This window comes from Tiliqua scincoides, chromosome 4 (genome assembly GCF_035046505.1).
Source record: "Tiliqua scincoides isolate rTilSci1 chromosome 4, rTilSci1.hap2, whole genome shotgun sequence".
Classification (NCBI taxonomy): domain Eukaryota; kingdom Metazoa; phylum Chordata; class Lepidosauria; order Squamata; family Scincidae; genus Tiliqua; species Tiliqua scincoides.
In genome coordinates this window covers 40,441,260-40,461,450 of record NC_089824.1, presented here as the reverse complement: position 1 = coordinate 40,461,450, position 20,191 = coordinate 40,441,260, and the positions used below count along the sequence as shown (strand labels likewise).

The following is a 20,191-nucleotide window of genomic DNA, read 5'->3' as shown; positions in this document are numbered from 1 at the left end:
GAAAAAGGAAAAAATACTGATGTCGTGCCAGAGCACGACAGAGGTCCATCTTCGTTCCTAGAAGATAGAACCGGAACTGGGGAATACCATGGGACGCCCCTAACATGGGAGGAGTATTCGTTTACAGAGGTTACAATCTTACCTTCCAGGAGGAGAGGCATTCCAGTAGTAGGAATGCCAGCCTTCCTTCCCAGAGAAAGGAGCAACAGGACCCACATCATATCTGATAACTTTCACTCCCCCCCAGGTCACATGCTTCTTTCCAAATCAGAGAGAGCCATCCAATGCTAAAGAAAACAGAGTTATTACCATTATTGTATAAAGTCAAATGTTCTAACTACAACTCTAATAATGTGATACATAAACTTTTAAAAAATCCCCAGGATTAAACACCTATACATCAGTGGTTCCCAGATTGTGTGCCATGGCACCTTAGGGTACTGTGCTGAACTCACAGGGGTGCCATGGAATGTCCCTGATGGTCTCTTCTTTTGCTGTTCCAGGTACTGTGACTTGGATCATACAAGAATCTTGCATAATCCAATATGGCGGCACCTGGGAGAGCTGAGAAGAAGAGGCTGCCACGAAAGAAGGGTGTTGTAACCATGCTAAGTTTAGGAACCACTGCTATACATAGTGTAGATACTCGCCTACAAGGTGAGAAATTTCTACCAATAAATCAAGTGTAGATTGTCTCCTCCTCTTATAGCCAGGAGACGCCCAGAGGAGCTTTAAAAGTGCCTGCAGAGGATTTGTGAAGCATCTGAGGAACACTTTGAGTGATTGCAGACAGCTTACAAACACACAGCTTTGTTTATGTTTATCAGAGCTTTGTTGTAGAGTCTTCTGAGCATGCTCATTATCCAGAAGTGCCTCTTAAAAGGACAGTGAACAGTACAAAAAGTTGTCCGGCAGCAATAGAAGCAGGATATTGTGCTGAGGTGAACTGTAAATGTTGCTTTATATTTGTTCTGTATTTGTTTTGGAAGGTTTCTAAAAATGCAAATGCTTTCCTGCAGATTTTTTTGGTTTTGTTTTTTCTGGGTCTTTTGCAACTCAATACAATGTTCAATTCTGTTGCTTTAAGGGGGAATGGAATACGGTACTACATAAAGCAGCTTGTTAATGTCTTCAAGACACTGGCATGGCTCAGATTATTTCCCCCCTTTCAACAGGCTCCAGGGTAAGCTGCTGCTCCTCCGCACAAGCATCGTTCTCTCAGCTCAAAATCTGCCTTCAACTTATCTGTGAGATCGCCTTATAGACAAGTATCTACGGTATTTTCTGCTTCAGCAGATTAAATACAAGTCAACATTTCCACTTATGATCTGGTGAATGGGACAAAAAAAGGACCAGTACATTTAATTTTTTTCAAAATAAACCAAAATAGAATTATTCTTACTTTAACTGAAGATAATGAGTTCCAGATACACCTTCCAGAGAATCTGAAGCCACACACAGACATCTGAAGCTACACCAGTTAATATTTTATAATTTTATTTCCCCCATTCACTTATGATAGGTTTTTCTTGCACTTTTTCAAAGCCAATTTTGACTTAACTTCAGTCAAAGATGCACCACATTTAGATGCACCAAGATGCATCACGTTTAGACAATTATTATTATACCAATTGAATTTAAGCAGAAGTACCAGTTTTCTTTAAATTGGCAACCGAGTCATCAATTTATAATCCATCTGTATCATCAGAAATATTCTAAACACTAGAATAGTGCCTGAAGAATTCAGGGTAAGTATGTCAATTAACTTCCACACTGCCTACTGATCCCTGATCAAGTCAACAACTATGAGAAAGTATACTCGTGAGTTGCTTAAAGACAGGGATGCGTTCCCACATCCCTATTGTCAAGCAAAGTTTTGACATTAAGCAAAGCCTCAGAAACTGAGGGGTACTGCTATCCCCTCCCCACTGGGGGCTTTTCTGAGCCTTGAAGAGGCTCAGAATGGCTGAAATGGGCAAAAAGACGCAACTTCCAGTTTCCCGATGGACACATGAAGCGACTCGCCTTCTAAGGCATTCGGAGGCCCAGGGAAGCCATCCAGGGGCTTTCCCAGGCCTCCGAATGCCTTATAAAGGCCAAAAAGGTCACTTTTGATTTCCTCAGGAAACCAGAAGTTGCATCTTTTTGCCTGTTTTGGTCATTCTGAGCCTCTGCAAGGCTTAGAAAAGCACCCAGAGGCGAGGGGATAGCAGCTTAAATCAGTCAAATCTTAAAATCAGTTGGAAATTTCAAGCTCTAGTCTCTTTGTCCAATTTTAAGACTTTAATGTAGTACATAAATAAGTAGCTGCACATTCCGAGTTCCATTACTTTGTCAATAGTTGCTCAGGCAAATTTCATCTGAGTTTAAAGCACATTAAATTCTGCTATGCTGTTGAGATTCCTATATTCCAAGCAGCCATGTATTAGCAAAACAGTCACATGTATTTGGGTACGTATGTAATGAACTTGACTTCAAGAATAGGCCCAAGTAAAAAGGAAGAACCAAAATGTGTTTTGATCAGTTATACAGCAAATTGGCAACCATTTTCTGACAATATTCATCTTTGAAATAATTCAAACAGCTCAAGAATGACATACACCACTTTGTTATTTATAGAGTGTCCAATGCCCAACATTAATTGTACACGTCACAACACTTCTGGGCCTCAGTTGTTGACATCAGACTGATCCATCAAGATACACTAAAAGTACACCATCAGTAAAAGTAAAGTTACTTTCTGGACTGAAAACTTGTATTCCTGATGTTATTATCTGTCCTATCTTTCTGTCACTAACTAGTAGTTTTAATATCATCCATGTTTACAATTTTCATTTACAAAACTGTTGCCAGGAGCCACTGTTGTGCTATAACCACAATGAGAGCCAGATTTAGACAAGTGATCACTCATAACAGAATGCAGGGTTATACATAAATCCTTGCCTACCACACAATTAGTCAGAGGTAAAAATACTCATTATGACTGTGCTTATTACAATGTAATGTCTTGCAGGAGTACTACAGAGAACAGAACAAAACATTTAATATAAGAAGCTATTATTCAGTAATAAAGACAGATGCTTTCCATCTGGAATATGAACCAGAAACTAACAACCATACATTGAAATTATGGCTTAACTTGTGCTTGCTATTTCAAAGATCTAATTAGCTAGCAAAACCAACATCGTGATAGAGCAGGGATAAGAAACTACCAACCAGATGCAATCCAGTCCTCAGGGCTTCTCACTGCCCCAAACCCATACCCATTAGGAATTTCAACTGAGGTTTCTCTAGGAGCTTTTGCTTAAAATGGTTTTTCTAGCTTATTGTTCAGAGTTATCCCCATTTTTACTGGAGCTGCCTCATGCTCAGTGGGTTTTTTAGCTCCCACCCCCACACCACATATGATCTGAACATGAACACTGCCTCTGCTAAAGTTCTTCCTTTATGCAGCTAAGCTGCTTAAGTTCAGTTCTATGTCTTGCCTTCCACATGGAAACAACAGAATGTTTTAAGGGGAGAACCCTGAGGAAGACCTCTGCCGCTATTCACATTGAGAAAGAAGGTAGATATTCCACTGCCTGTGTCTCAGCCCACAGAGTTAATTTTGCAAAATTTTGTTAATTTTGAACTTTGCCAAGTTCAAAATATGACTTGCCTTTAAAAATTAGTGACCAACTGGAACATTAGAGTAATACCCTTGTTACAAACATCTAAGCAAATAATAATAATCTTATTATTTTTAATTTTATTAATAAAAATAATAAGATTATTATTATAATTAAGAAAAAGAATAAGACTACTTGCATATTGCTTTTCAACAGGAGTAGCTCACAAAATGGTTTATACAGTAAAAATAAATTAATAGGCTCATGATCTAAAAAAAATTAGCACTAGCAACAGCCACTGAAAAAGGTGCCATACTGGAGTGAAGATGGTTGCTCTCCCCTAGCTAAATATAAGAGGACACTACTTTAAAAGGTGCCTCTGCTTTAACTGTATATTCGTTACATGATAAACCTCAAGCTTTGTTTAGCTCATTTCTGTGATTGTCCTGATATTCTACATAACTTTTCTGGGAAAGTTTGGAGAAAAATGTTAACAAAAATATAATATAGGACTATAAATCACTTTATCCACAGAGAGAAATCTTTCTAGAACACTCTCCCTAGAAAGGCTCACCTGAAGCCTACTTCTCTATCTTTTTTCCTGTTATCAGCTAAATAAAACATTTTCCCGGGCCCTTTCTAACTTCAGATTAATGTGATTTCAGTTTGCCCCTTTGTTTTCACCACCTCTACCGGCTGAGAGCCCAATCCTTACCACAGGCACGCACTGTCGCAAACTTGCTGTAAGACAAGTATGCGAGGCCTAACGCTGGGCCAGCGCCCATATTAGCCCAGCGCTGGCCGGCACTGGGTTAGCACCGGGCGGGAGCCTGGCCATTCGGCGATCACACAGACCGCTGAGGCGCGGCAATGTAAGCAGGGGTGAGGGGGAGGCGGGGAGGAAGTGTTCTGGGGAGGGAGGAGGCAGGTGGAGGGTGAGGAGAGGACAGGGAGGAGGCGTAGTGGAGAGGCAGGAGATGCGGGGAGGGCGGTCGGAAGGTGTGCTGCGAAGGAAGCAGGGAGGGAGCTAGGCAGGTCCAGTGGAGCTATGCTCCACCAGATCCTGCGCGTTTGTGTGGGGCTCGGCACCCAACACGAACGCTCTTCCCTCACCGCCGACCTTTGGTTGGCAGTGAATCATGTAGCCCCATTGTGGGGCTACTTCCCTTACCCAGGAAAAGGGGCCAAAAGTCCCTTTCTCCTGAAGTGCCACCTGCAGCTCCCGCTGGTACGCAAGATGCGGCAGCAGTTTTTTGTGCCGTCGAAGCTGTATGCCACGGGAGCTCAGGACTGGGCTGTGAATCTTGTTACTTATTGATTTGTTGTTGCCCTAAATGATTACAAGCCAGTGTATTTTCTATGAAAGACGCAACCAAAGTTTTGGTTGCCAACCTTCAGTCTCAAAAGACTATGGTATAAGCCAGGGGTGCCCAAACCCCGGCCCTGGAGCCACTTGTGGCCCTCAAGGACTTCCAATCCAGCCCTCAGGGAGCCCCCAGTCTCCAATGAGCCTCTAGCCCTCCAGAGACTTGCTGGAGTCTGTACTGGCCTGATGCAACTACTCTCAGCCAACTGTTCAACCTCTCACATGAGCTGTGGGACGACAGCTCCCTCCACTATTTGCTGTTTGCTGTGATGCAGCAGCTGCAGCAAAGGAAAGGCTCGGTTGCTTTGTGCAAGGCCTTTTATAGGCCTTAAGCTATTGCAAGACCGTCATTCGTTCATATAAGTTCCATCTTTAACATATTCATTAACGCAAATTTAATCAAATTTGAAATGTAAATTAATTCTTTTTTTCCTGGCCTACAACACAGCAACAGAGAGATGATGTGGCCCTCCTGCCAAAAGGTTTGGACACCCGTGGTATAAGTCTAGAGCACCTGGTATTCCCAGGCGGTCTCCCATCCAAATACTAACCAGGCCTAACCCTGCTTAGCTTCCGAGATTAGACAAGATCAGGCATGTTTTATGAAATGAATAAAACATTACATGTAACAAACCACCAATTTCTGGAAAGTGTCTGGTTCTCCACTTTACAAGACTCCAAATGAAATTATTTACAGGAGTGGAGCAAACAAGTTTCCTTCCTTTTAAATCACTATCTTAACATCTAGTATTCCTGAGACACATTTTAATAACAGTTACAAACTTCACATTACTGGAAGGCAAATATATCCCTGCAGTGGGCTCTCCAGAAGCATGCTTTCAAAGACATCCTTGCTCCAACCTTCCCCAACTCTCAGGCAAGACTCCCTCCAACTCTGCACACACAAGGGCACAAGAGACAGAGGAAGTAAGAGGGAGGGCAATCCAACCCATCACAGACTGCGCAAAGACATGAATAGTAAAAGTGGAGAAAACTCAACAAAGTCATCACATTCCAAACCATGGCTTATAGAATGGGTCTCCAAACCCCGGTCCAGGAGCCAGATGCGGACCACAGCCAGCCTCAATCTGGCCTGTGGCCAGCCTCTTGTCCCCTGAAAGCCTCTGGTCCACTTGGCCGAACATGAATGGAACTGTGCTCTGGTTGAATCTGGAGGGTGTTCTAAGGGCCAGAGAGTTTGAATGAATGAGCCCATTCATTTATTCACTCATCTAAGTTCCATCTCTTATTTATTTATATACATTTTATATCTAAATTTTTTTTCCGGCCCTCAACACCGTGCCAGATATTTGATGTGGCCCTCTGGCCAAAATGTTTGGAGACCCCTGGTTTAGAGATAAAGGAGCATACAAATCTGTGGTTAACTATCTTTCCCCTCTCCTCTACTGCATAAGTTCTCCCCTTTTCATCCATGGATTTATGTAATCACAGGACTGTGTTACTTCTGCGTCATGGATAGCTTTGTTATCCTAACCAAGATTGGTCATAATTAAAGTTTGTTTAAAAACCATGACTTGAAGGAGGTTTGCAATCTGTATTTCTAAACACAGTTACGCTAATGCAAACATCAAAAACTATATTTTCAACAGATCACAGAAGGAGTACCAAGAGGAGAGAACCATGCACAAGAGGAGAGAACCATGTGTAAAGCCTGCAACATATTCTTGATCATGGCTTGGAGATCAAGAATGTGTTGCAGGCTTTATACATGTTTTCTCTAAACTTTAGAGAATAGGAATATGACAGCAGAATTGATTTAATTGACAAAATATCCAATATTTTTCCAGTTAACTATTCCAGTTCATCACTAGCATCAGCAAATAAAGTTCTTCAGAAAATATGAATGAAAGATCATGTGGTTATTTTTACAATTTTGTTTACCCCCCTTTTAACAGCAAGAATACCCCCTGAAATAGTCCCATGCATAATGCAACTTCCTTAGACAAAAGTCTAAGTGAAGCTAAGCCTTATCAGAAACATTGTCAGTCTATGTAAGAAAGCAGCTTTCAGTCCTGTTTGATCATTTTTAAATATTTGTGGAACATGAATAAAATGTCCTCAAAACTAAAATCTAAGAAATCCAAAGATATATCTAAGAATTTCTTTCAGGTATGCTCAAACCTCATTCTTTGCGACTACTCATTCTCATGCTACTACTAATGACTCAGTAGTCATGCTTTCGAAAGAACCTTGTTAATTCTGTGCTGCCTCCATGCCATGCCCAGAGGAAATATCTTCCCCTAGATATAGTGGTTTCTTAAACAGGCCAAGGTCATTGATTCCCTGCCATCAAATATTATACTTCATAACTGTGGGAGGGGAGTAGAACTCACAAACATCTTCTTGCCATTAGAACAGGTAACTGACATGACAATGTGGATCTCCAATAGGCCAATAAACACAGAGATACCTTTTCCAATCCCCGTTGTTATGCGATTAGATTGGAACACTCAGCCGAAGCTAGTGCCTTCAGAGTGCCTGTTGTGTAAACAGACACTCTCTGCCAAAAACTAACTGGCTGCACAGGCTACTGGAGATAGATTGCCTCTTCTTTGCATTAAGAGCCTCTTTGTTGGGTAAACGGACACTCTGCTGCAGGCTATGGGAGTCCTGACTGTCTCATTAAGAGCCTCTTTGTTATGCTTTGACCACCATCTTCTTAGTATATGAAGACCACCACCATAGACCACCACCATAGTATATGTGGTCCATTGTTAAGCAGAAGGTTGTTAAGCAGCGCATGCCTGTACTGGACTGTAAATATTGCAGTAAAGTCTGCAACTTGTCTCAAGTTCAGCTCTGGTTTTTGAAGTTCTTTAACACAAGGTTTCATTTATAGGAACAAACAGTTCACTTAAATTCAGGAAAGTTTCTCAACAGTAGCTGTTACTGGGAGCAACAGTATTTAATTTAAAAAAAACCCAGTTCTTCAGCAGCGTATTGTACTGCACACTGTATCGTCACTGGGATTTCACACTATTGCAATATTCAGTTATATAATAGAACTCCTTAAAATGAATTACACCAGCATGAAGACATGTTATTCAGTATGCTGTAGAGCAGTGTTTTCCAATTTCTGGATTTATGACCCTTTCAGGACAACTAGCGATTTCCCCTTCAGGAGAGTGGTGACCAGCATTTATGGCAGGACAGTGGCCATGGCACTTCTGGGATTGCGCCACCACCAATAAAAGGGCAGTTGCTCACTTACCTGGAGGTCACGCTAGCCCTCTGGAGGGTGAGGGGAGCACGGCCCCCTCTGCAGGCCTCCCAGTGCCTCAGAATGGCTCCCTGACACAATTACAATCCACTTTTGCTTTTGTGATGAAAACTGGAGGTGGGTCGCAATCGTGCCAGGGAGCCATTCTGACACACAAGGTGGCCCACAGAGGGAGCTGCACCCCCCGCACCCTCCAGAGGGCTGGCGCAACTCCTAGGTAAGTTGGAAACCCCCTTTATTCTCAGCAGCGCAATCCCAGAAGTGCCGTTGCCACCGTCACTGCCATGTCACCAACTTGACAAAGACTTACTGGTTCCCCAACCTTTGTATAAAGGTACCACTCCTGGTATCACTGCCATAGAGAAATCAACACTATATAACAGGGACTATGTGATGAATTACTCTTTCTTCCACCAACATATTGCACGGATGTTATTAGTTCATGGATAATGTTGCTGAAATGATTAAATGCTTGTGAATAAGATTATGAAATGATTAAGCAGAGCAGCCTCCTATCAAATTGACTATACTGGGCAGACTGAAGTATTTGGACATTTTAGTCTCATCTTAAAAGGAACATTTTTAGCAAATCATCAGATGCATTTAGAAAAACACTATACTATCCTGCATATTATGTATGTTTCATAATTTATTCAAGCAGAAATGACATATTTGGCAGAAAATTTCCATTTAAATCAGCCATCAATTACTTGAAGTCCAGCAGCCAAACACAAATGGAATCCTTCATTATCATTCTGCTATTAAATACTTACAGTGAAAAATACGGAAATCAATGTATGGATGAGAACCTCTTCTCTCTGTTTCAAATCCTGCCCGACTTCTTACTCGTACATCTCCTAGAAATAGGGTCAAGAGTGAAATACACCGTGTCGAAGAGCTATAGAGAAAATTGCAACTGAGTACAGCTGCAAGGTGTAGACGTTTTATGTATGTAGTGTAACAGTCATACAATGAACCTATGCAATGTATTTTGTTTTAGTGATGATATTGCAAAACAAAGTTTGAGGCTCTTTCAAACATGCAATTGCATAACTGTCATAAAATACTTTTCTGTCTAGGCATAGCCAAATGTATGTAAATGTACTTGAATGAAACACTTGCAAACACTAAGCTACACAACTATGCTGAAAACATACCTCAAACAAGGACAAAAAGGTAACTATTTCATCCTCCGTTGATTATAATATTTCTTGTCCAAAATGATCTTTTTAAGAAAAACAAAAGTTCCCATAGACGTTTCCTTACTTGCACCTAAATGTCTGAACATTTTACAATACCTTTCCAAAATTCTGTATTACTCTAGAGTAGGGGTCTCCAAACCCCGGGCCAGATGCAGCCCGCGGCAAGCCTCTATCCAGCCCGCGGCCAGCCTCTTGTCCCCTGAAAGCCTCTGGCCCACTTGGTCAAACATGACTGGAACTATGCTCTGGTTGCATCTGAAGAGTGTTCAAGGGCCAGAGGGCCGCATCAAGTATCGGGCATGGTGTTGAGGGCCAGAAAAAAATTTTAAATATAAAATTTATTTAAATAAGAGATGGAACTTAGATGAGTGAATAAATGAATGAATGGGATCATTCATTCAACCTCTCTGGCCCTTGAACATCCTCCAGACACAACCAGAGCATAGTTCTAGTCGTGTTTGGCCAAGTGAGCCAGAGGTTTTCAGGGGACAAGAGGCTGGTCACGGGCCAGATAGGGGCTCTCCGCGGGCCACATCTGGCCCCCAGGTTGGGGTTTGGAGACCCCTGTTTTAAAGTGACTAATCATTTGTTGCACTTTATTCCAGCAACATTTGTGTTCCCTTTGCCCAATTTTTTTAAATGAACCTATACTGGTGAAAAACTGTTTTGTTTTTTCGAAAAAAATTGATGTTACTAAAGATACCAGATGTCAAGCATACACATTTTTTGTTTGATGTATTTTACTATACTACAGTATGATTTTGCAGAACATGTTTAATATCCCTTAATGTCCTTGAGAGATTTGTTACAATTACTTCAAACATGCTGAGCATACCATAAAGCTGAACCGGCATAAAATTCCCAATGAACAATCAAATTGCGGTTAAGTGTGCCTAAGTTTGAGTTTCATGAACCTCTTCTGGTAGAGAGAGAATAAAAATAAGACTTGTAATACAAACAAGCTATAACCAGTGCTGACAGCAGTTCAAATATCTTGATCATCAGTAATAAGCCATTAGTACAAATCGCAAAAAAGACTGAACAGATTCAGTTTTATTATTTTTGTGTGCAGTGGACCAAATTCAAAGTGCCACACAGGCACTTCCAGTTTTTCAATATCATGTTCTTACTGCAAGCCATTTGTCCTATCTGTATCAAAACCAAGGTTGAAGGTTGAAATCTGCTGGAGCATCATTCAACATGGTGCAAGGGGCTACAACTGGAAGGTAACACAAGCTGCATCTTGGCCAATACTACCTTATAACAGCCATGAGAACATATAAATACAAGTCCAGCCTATTTATACATGGATTTTTTATACACGGATTTGACTCAACATGAATGGCCCCTGCAAATGAGAAACAATGTGCTGATCCCTGGAGAAGGGGAAAAATGCATCTCTTTAAAATCAGTTTTAAAAACTGAACAGTCTTTTAACAACAGCCTCCTTAGAGGGTAGCAGGCTAACAATCCATCAAACCTTCTCTCTCCTTCCGACCCCTCCCTTCCCCAAGCATGTGAAAGAAATGTGATCATTTTGCATTGGTGAAGGGAGAGGCTGAGGGAAGTGCTGATGGATTGTCTTCTTAATGACTCTTATCTTAGAGTCAAAAGGTCAGCAAGGCCAGTTTTTCAATCACTGGAGCAAAGAAACTTTGTTTTTTAAATTGATTTGCTATAGTGCGTTTTTTTTAATCCATGTGAGTGCTTGGAACGGAACCCACGCAAATAATTAGTCTCAACCTGTATGTTTCTTTTTAAATATTTTTTTCCCTTTACACATAGGACAAAGTCACAGACAAAAGGCAAGCTCACATGTAGCACGTTACACAACGTTACACCACTGATTTATGCCTAATCTTTGTAAGTCATAATTATATAAATATGTCCCTGGAAGAATGTTGTCACAGCACAACTACTCCAAGGTAACAGATATGCAGGACTTCAACAGCAGCATCAAAACTTGATACCATGTTTCCAAGATCTCAAGCAAGAAATCCTCAATCAAGAGAGGAATCAGGGAAATCATTTGATACCATTGACCATTCACACCATCATCCGAAAGTGTAAACTGCAGTTTCCTCTGAACTGACCCCAAATAGTTAAAACAAGAAACGAATACTACACATACAAGATGTAGAGGATACAATATTTGGGGCAGGGAACCATTTGTTTAGATATGAAAACATCTTGTGAACTACGTTTTTATGGAAAAGGAGAGAGATCTTGGGGTGGTGGTGGACAGATCGATGAAAGTGTCGACTCAATGAGTGGCGGCAGTAAAGAAGGCCAATTCTATGCTTGGGATCATTAGAAAAGGTATTGAGAACAAAATGGCTAATATTATAATGCCATTGTACAAATCTATGGTAAGGCCACACCAGGAGTATTGTGTCCAGTTCTGGTCGCCGCATCTCAAAAAAGACAGTGGAAATGGAAAAGGTGCAAAAGAGAGCGACTAAGATGATTACGGTGCTGGGGCACCTTCCTTATGAGGAAAGGCTACGGCGTTTGGGCCTCTTCAGCCTAGAAAAGAGGCGTCTCAGGGGGGACATGATTGAGACATACAAAATTATGCAGGGGATGGACAGAGTGGATAGAGAGATGCTCTTTACACTCTCACATAACACCAGAACCAGGGGACATCCACTTAAATTGAGTGTTGGGAGAGTTAGAACAGACAAAAGGAAATATTTCTTTAGTCAGCATGTGGTTGGTCTGTGGAACTCCTTGCCACAGGATGTGGTGATGGCGTCTGGCCTGGACACCTTTAAAAGGGAATTGGACAAGTTTCTGGAGGAAAAATCCATTACGTGTTACAAGCCATTATGTACATGTGCAACTTCCTGATTTTAGAAATGGGCTATGTCAGAATGCCAGATGCATGGGAGGGCACCAGGATGCAGGTCTCTTGTTATCTGGTGTGCTGCCTCAGGCATTGGTGGGCCACTGTGAGATACAGGAAGCTGGACTAGATGGGCCTATGTCCTGATCCAGTGGGGCTGTTCTTTTGTTCTTAGTAGTATATAAATATTCATAATAATAATGTTCCTAGGAGGGGGAAAGAGGTTGGAAAGCATGAAAGGGGAAAAAAAAACTTCCCTTTTTATTCCTCCTGAAGCATCCCTCTATAGCAGGGGTGCCCAAACCCCGGCCCTGGGGCCACTTGCAGCCCTCAATGCCTCTCAATGCCGGCCTCAGGGAGCCCACAGTCTCCAATGAACCTCTGGCCCTCTGGAGATTTGTTGGAGCCCACACTGACCCGACGCACCTGCTCTCAGCGTGAGTGTGATTGTTTGACCTCTCACGTGAGCTGTGGGATGAGGGCTCCCTCCACTGCTTCTTGTTTCACGTCTGTGATGCAGTAGCGGCAGCAAAGGAAAGGCCAGCCTTGCTTTGTGTAAGGCCTTTTATAGGCCTTGAGTTACTGCAAGACCTTCATTCATTCATATAAGTTCATCTTTAATATATTCATTTATGTAAACTTATACAAATTTATTCAAATTTTGAATGTAAATTAATTTTTTTCCCCGGCCCCCGACACAGTATCAGAGAGATGATGTGGCCCTCCTGCCAAAAACTTTGAACACCCCTGCTCTATAGTGTGGGAAGGCTTCGTGTTTGTTTTAATAACTTGATGACACACATCCTGCCCCTCAAATCCTAATCTCTACCTCCAAGCTATTTACAAACGGACTTTCCCTCTACCCTCTTTTCTGTGTGCTATTATCCCATGTCTCAACTATTCAAACTCAGACTGCTATTAACAGACATGCACAGGCACCCAACTTCTAGTTCCTTTATGGTTCTAGTTCCACTGGTTCACAACCTATGGTCCGCAAAACCCTGAGAAGTGGTCTGTGAGGTCTCAGGGGAAAAAATCCCCTCCACTCACTTCCAGTGTCATACTGAGTGAGCGCTCCCCCACAGGCCACCAGAGAGAATGGACTGCCTGCAACTGCAGCTGGCACTGGAGCACTGGCTATGATAATTGGCTGAAGTGGCAGCTGTGGCTCTGGTAGCGTATGGAAGAGCACTTGCTTGGGAGACGCTCCCTCACAGACCACCAGAGAGGGCAGAGAATGGACCACCCACAGCCGGCACTGAAGTGTCGGCTGCGGCTATGGGAGGTCCATTCTTCAGCCTCTTCCACAGTTCATGGAAGGAGCACTCACGCAGAAGATGTTTCCCCATAGATCACCAGAGAGGGAGAACAGACAGCAGCAACAAAATCAGCAACCCGCAAATTTTCTCTATAAATATTTCTTTAATTATTACAAATTTAATTGTATTTTTTTATGTGTAGGGGTGGGAGGGTGTTGCATGTGGTCCATGTCTATTTCAATTTTTGCCTCAGTGGTCCATGGCCTCCTATAGGTTGGCAATCACTGCTTTATATCCTTCCACCTGCCCCCCAGGGCAGCTGCTGATAGAAAACAATGCAACAATCCAGTTTTAGTGTAGCTATGAGTAGGAGTAGCAGCAGCATACCCTTCACACACAATAGGTATACAAAAAGACAAGTGTTCACTCTCTCTAGAAAAGGAGGTGCTCTACTGTAGTATTTTATCATCTCTTTTCCCCTGACATTTTTTAACATCCTGGTAATTCACCAAGCCTTTGGGAGCGGCAGGAGCTAAATTTTTCAAATTTACAAAGCTACACACTTCTGTATATCTAAGGAGTCTTGATTACATAGAAACCACTACCTTATTTTGAGATGGCCCCTTTTGCTTCCAAACAGATCTGCACCCAGCCATCTTCACTACTGAAGACCAACTCTATCAAGAGTTAGCAGTTCTATTGGCTATACGTGACCTCCAGGTTCAGTGACGGTGTGTCTCCCAGTGTGCAAAGGAACTGTGGTGGGAGAATGGCTCTCTCTCTTACTTGTGGTCTTCCCAGAGGCAACCATTCGGCCACTGTGGAAAACATGATGCCAGACTAAATGGGCATTTTGTGTCATCCAGCAGGGCTTTTCTTGCTGTATATGAAAGAACAAGTGCTCATCTCCTACAGTGACATGAGTGCCAAAATCTTTGTTTAGCTGCATTTGTGATCTTGTGTATCACAGTATATGGCTGTGTATATGGCTGTGTATAAACACCAGGAAAGATATGCAACAGTGGATGTTAGTCTGTGGGTTGGCGTATTGATTTCTAATGGAGAGTATAATAAAAAAGAGTAGTGTTCCAACAGCTGGGAGACAAGAAAACACAAAGCAATAGCGGAAGTTAGCATGTAGCACGTTGACTGTTCTACATCAGAGTATGTTTTTGTAGGATATGTGCATGAAGGTCTTACCTAAGCTTTGTTGATATGAAAAATCTAATTTATACTGTTCACTGATAGCATGAGGGGCCTTTTTTGTCACATTAACACAGAAAACCTAGAAAATGAAAAATTTATCTGGCTCTTAAATTTTTGGAATGACTCCTAGATTAAAAGCAAAGTTGTCAAGCCCTGTGATAGAATTTTCCACATTCATGTTCCCAACAATAAAGAGTGCAGTTTAAATTCAGATTGCTCCTAACTTTATCTAAAGTTCTATTAAATGTGTGTATTTATGCAATATATTGTAAAGAAAGTGTGGTAGGGAAGGGAACCACAGAGGAATCAAAATGATAGAGAAAGAGAAAAAGAACAAAGCCCTATAAGCTATGCACTACCACTACCTTTTGGAGGGGAGAGAAAGATCCCACAGGAGTAGGACTGCAGAATGAGACAATAAAAATCAAATGGCTTTCTAGATACTAAGTCTTGAGCAACATTAGCCCTTAATGGGCAAGATACTTGTAGAAAATTAGTATCTAACAAGAAAAGAATTAACACATAGAGACAGAAATGGGTCAAGCACTGAGCATTTACTGTAGATTACTGTAGACTACTGTAGACCTAAGCAAGCTGATGTCTAAAGCCAACAGAGAAGACAAGAAACCTTTTCCCTAGGAACAAAAAAACCTGCCTCCTTATATATATAATTTTTTAAAACAATATCTTACAATGTCCCCTGCATTAAGCATTTTCTCCTTTTGGAATGCTAGGAGAATAAACTGAAAAGTCTGTCAACCAAACTGAACTTTTTAGCAAAGGTTTTCCTAAACACTTCATATTTAAAAATAAATATATAAATATATTTATATTATAAATATATTTATATATATTCATAAATATAAAATATTTATATGGTTATTTGCTTACATATAAAAACAAAATTCATTTCTATTAAAATTTGGAACATAGTAAATATTGAATTGAGCTGTTTTACCCAAGTACAATTTAGAAATCAGGGCTCATACAATCACTATTCAGACAATACATACCCTCAACTTGCACTCATGACAAAACCAGAAAGTCTCCGGTTCATCATAACGAACAGCAATCCAAAAACAGAAACAGAGAGGCAGAATCATTGAAGAAAAAAAAAGAACATAAAACTCAAATGGGCCTGAAGAAGAGTTTATAAACTCAAAACACCTTGCCGAACACGTTTTTATAAATAATATTTAAAGTCTCCTTTAAGTCTGTAAAAATTAAGAAACACAGAATAAAATCAATACAGCAACAGTGTCAATCTATGAAAGATCAGATAATGCCCCCAAAACCGTAACAGTTCAAGATGAATAGAATAACACTATGTAGTGCATAATGTCGTTAACATTGACATAAAAGAATTAAAAACTAAACACGAAAACACCAATTTATAAAATGTCAATCTTATATGCACCTGCAAACAGAAATCTGATGTTTTTCATGTTTACTGTTTTTTTTAAAGGGTTCTATATACCATAATGATATTCATACAATTGTTTCATAATGTTAGATCTTTATTCTACCCATCTTAAAATCTTATTTATTCCCTTCCAAGTGTCTTTCAAAAGATCTCCTCCAAGTCTTTCATAGCATGTTCTTTGGACTTTTTTCCTTTAACTGATATTAACAGTCACCTCAAGGAAGACACTGAAACATGCTAGGCAATGTATTTGAAATACATTTTCCTTCAAGCATCAGTATGCAGCTCTTTGTTCCCTAAAATTAAAAGTTCCATATTCAAAAACATAGCATTTCCTAGTTAACCTGTTATAGTCTATATGTGGTTGGGATACAGTGCAAAAACTATAGTGAGTATAAGTGAATCCAAGACCCATTTCTGATTTCACTGCAAGTACACGTTCTAAGGAGAGCTATCGACTGAACAAAACCTTAGTTAAGTTACAATATGTAAACCAGGAGTGGAGAAACTTTCAAATTTTTGGATCCTGGACCTTTAACAATTGTGTGGGAGAGAGAATTTCAGCAGGTACAGCTTGTCATCTGTGAGATGACAAGCTGTATCTGCTGATATTTCCTCTTCTATACAATTGTTAAAGGTCCAGGATCCCTAAAGTGGAAAGTTTGCCCATTCCAATGTAAACCTAGGCTTTCAGTTCATCTCCCAACTTATATAAGTTACAGTACAACTGTATCATAGAGATCACCAAGAGAGATAAAGTGGGACAAGAAAAGTTGTTTCATGCTAAGGAATTTTAATACTCTCTTCACTACTCTCACAACTTTACTAACTGCTTTTATTCATTTACATGGGGGTGTACAACTTGAATGAAAGAGAGAAGTTTAATGTTTTGACTTTTCCAAACCCTCAAATACCAATTTCATCACAACACAGCTTGACTGTATGAATTTCAGTACAGTACACATTAAGCCAGGGGTTCACTTCCAAGGAATGATCTGATAAAGACAGGCTTAAATCCCAATGATTATTTTATTATACCTGCCACCACCTTCTCTGCGAAGTAACACTTTAGTCGAGGGCTCCAACACCCTCTTCTGCCAGTGTGAACAAAGGGAGGCTCTACCAAAGCCCCTCTTGTTAGGTGCGCCAACTATCCTTTTAATAAGAGTCTGCAACTACAATGCCTTTGAAGAAAACCAAAAGGAATTATTCCTGTTCACACTGGAGGGGGCGGTTAAAAAGCCCTTTGCCAAACTTTCAATCCACATAGGGTGAATCAGTGGGCACAGCCATCCTTTGCTTTCAAACTATTGCTTGACAAAATACGGACTTATAAAAGATCACTTGCTGACCCGACATTTAGTAGGTCAATGAAACATTAGGTTGGATGCTATTCTCTGCTTAAACAGATCTAGACAGTATTTTCCACTGTCCAAATATCAAAATGGTAGGGCACACTTTCATTCCTCCCTTCCAGCCATTCCACATTCCCATGTTGATACAATGTTATTTGTCTCCTTTTTATTCAAACACCAAACTACATATCTACCATGTTTAACTCAAGAAAATAGAGTTAAAATGTCTATTAAAGCTACATAAATATTAAAGTTCCCCAGTATCTGTCCCCCATTGGCATACCATTCATAGATTTAACAGCATATGTTGCTACTGAATTTTATCTTGGTATCTCAAAAGAATCTTACTAAACATTAATCTGAAATTTCCACCCTCCCACCCCATTTTCATTTTGTTAATCAGAAGGTTAAGTATTTTAATCAAAAACAAAATTCATAAAATTTATTGCCAAGAAAAAAGCCCAAAGTCCAAGTGCATGGCAATTCATAGAAATTCTGAGTGTTGTTATATTTTTATTTCAAAGTATCAGATGATAAAATTACTAATACCCTAATAACCAAAAGTTAAGTTTCAATTTCAAGGATTTTAAGAGGCTATAATAAACACAATTGAGAACTAGTGCCCAGAACTGGGCTATCTTGAAGTTAGTTGCATTCCATAATTCATTAATGTATGTATAAGAAGCCTGACACTTCTAAAGAAAATTAGCAGAAAGGTGAATGGCTGCAGGAGTATTAGACCAGCTGGGACTGCTATAACGTGCCTATTTGGATTCTAGGGGACAGTAGCTTAACTTTCCAAGACTGGGGGAGTAAAATCAGATGTAAACCTGTGTGAGTAAGTAAGCAGGATAAACACATTAACACAGACAGACATAAGTACAAGGATAACCGTATATAAAATGAAGAGGAAGGACAGCAACAGATGCATGACTAAGAACAGCACCCTCATTGTTCAAAATTTTTAAAGCATCAACTAGTTCCCATTTGCCATATGAATAGGTCTGCTCATTTCCCTTGAGAAAACCATTAATATACTAAAGCTGCAATTCTTCTTTGAACTGGAGATGCTGAAGGAATGAAGGAGGATGTACAGGCAGCAAATGTGAGTTAAATTGATTGATCAACATCTACACCAGGGGTGCTCAATAGGTGGATCGCGATCTACCGGTAGATCGTGAGGCAAAATGAGTAGATCGTGGAGCCCTGTCTCTCCAAACTGTTAATATGTCAGTTTCGTCTAGTGACTAGACGAAACTGACATATTTAGCTGACACTAAACTGACACTGAAACTGACACTTTAGCTGCTCTTCAGGCATGCAGCAACAAAACTGACGAAACTGACTAGACTCCAGCAGGGGCTCCATACATTAAAGGGGGTGTCTGTCAGACGCTTCCTTCCCCCCTGGTAGATCTCCGGGCCTTGCTGGGTTTCAAAGTAGCTCTCGAGCCAAAAAAGTGTGAGCACCCCTGACCCACACTGTTAGTGTAGTAGACGATGATCAAACAGTCAACAGTTCAAAACTAGCAATTGAAGATTTTCCTTCAGGGTCCAAGAATTCCAGAGGAAAAAGTCTGCCAATTGCTCCCTGTCAAATATGTAGGAGACAGTAACCTGAACGAAGGCTGTAGCTGGTTTTTGTTTGCTTTTGCAAAGACACAGCACAAAGATTACAAATAGTACCAGATTCTTCTTTTTCTTCAGAACATTTAATGTTTATGAAAACTTATTTCAAATAATTTATTTCGATTAATAATAATTTCTCCTACTCATCTTTTGCTATCTGTTGTAGTCATGCGACTGCTAGCACAACAGTATTTAGTTTACAGTTTAAGTAAAAACTTTCCTATACAAATATTTGCCCATCTGATTCACTCAAATTGAGTTTTAACAAAACAAATTCTTAATCCCATTAACAAAACAAATTCTTAATCCCACACGTACAGACTTTCTGCAACCACTGTGTACATGAAAGAAGAAACACACAGCTGAAACAGCTAACCTTAAAGCAAGTAAAGCTTGGTAACAACTCAAGCCTTCTTCAGTACTTTGCAATTTACATGAAACTTTGTCAGTAAAACATACTGTTTCTCTGTACACATGCACAGTTCCACACACCACCTGTGCCAGGGAAAGAGTTCCATCACCCTGTGGCAAAGCTAATGAGAGGACACACATCCTTCTTCAGGTTTTGGTGGAAGCAGAGATTGTCCTTTTATTTGTGCTGAGCTTCAGAAAACAAAGTGAAACTGCAAGAAAGTTTCCCAACCTGGGAAGGAAGGTAGGAATTGGCCATATTGGCACTGGATACCCCAGGTTCTCCTGACACCTTGCCCACTGTGGTCCACAAAGCTCACTGACATGCACATATGCATTCCTTACACATCAAGCAAGCAACAAGCACACACACACAAGCACAAACAAATTGAACCAAATTGGAGAAATTAGCAATACTTCTAGAATGGGAGGTCAAATTCAGCACTGTCTGACAATGTTGGGATCACTGATTTGTGTGAACAGCACAAACAACCTCAAAGTTCCTCACAATTAGGCTACCAGTAATCATTAAGCTTTATCAAAAGAAGACAGTTTATTAAAGAATATAGGCAAATAAGAAAATGGCACATATACTTTGTTGCTTTGCTTACGAGATCTGTTACACACAGATAATGGCTACTAGTGAA

General features: G+C 40.5%; 1 protein-coding gene across 2 annotated transcripts in view; it reads right to left on the bottom strand.

Annotated features, from left to right (window-relative positions):
• Positions 1–20,191, bottom strand: part of PDE7A (phosphodiesterase 7A) — a 73,161-nt gene that overhangs the window by 30,395 nt on the left and 22,575 nt on the right. The window contains exon 3 of one of the 2 annotated variants that reach the window (XM_066623769.1): positions 8,989–9,072. The exons of the other annotated variant lie outside the window; for it this stretch is intronic. Coding sequence (XP_066479866.1) covers positions 8,989–9,072 — 84 coding nt within the window. The remainder of the gene's footprint in view (positions 1–8,988; positions 9,073–20,191) is intronic. 2 annotated transcript variants of the gene reach the window in all.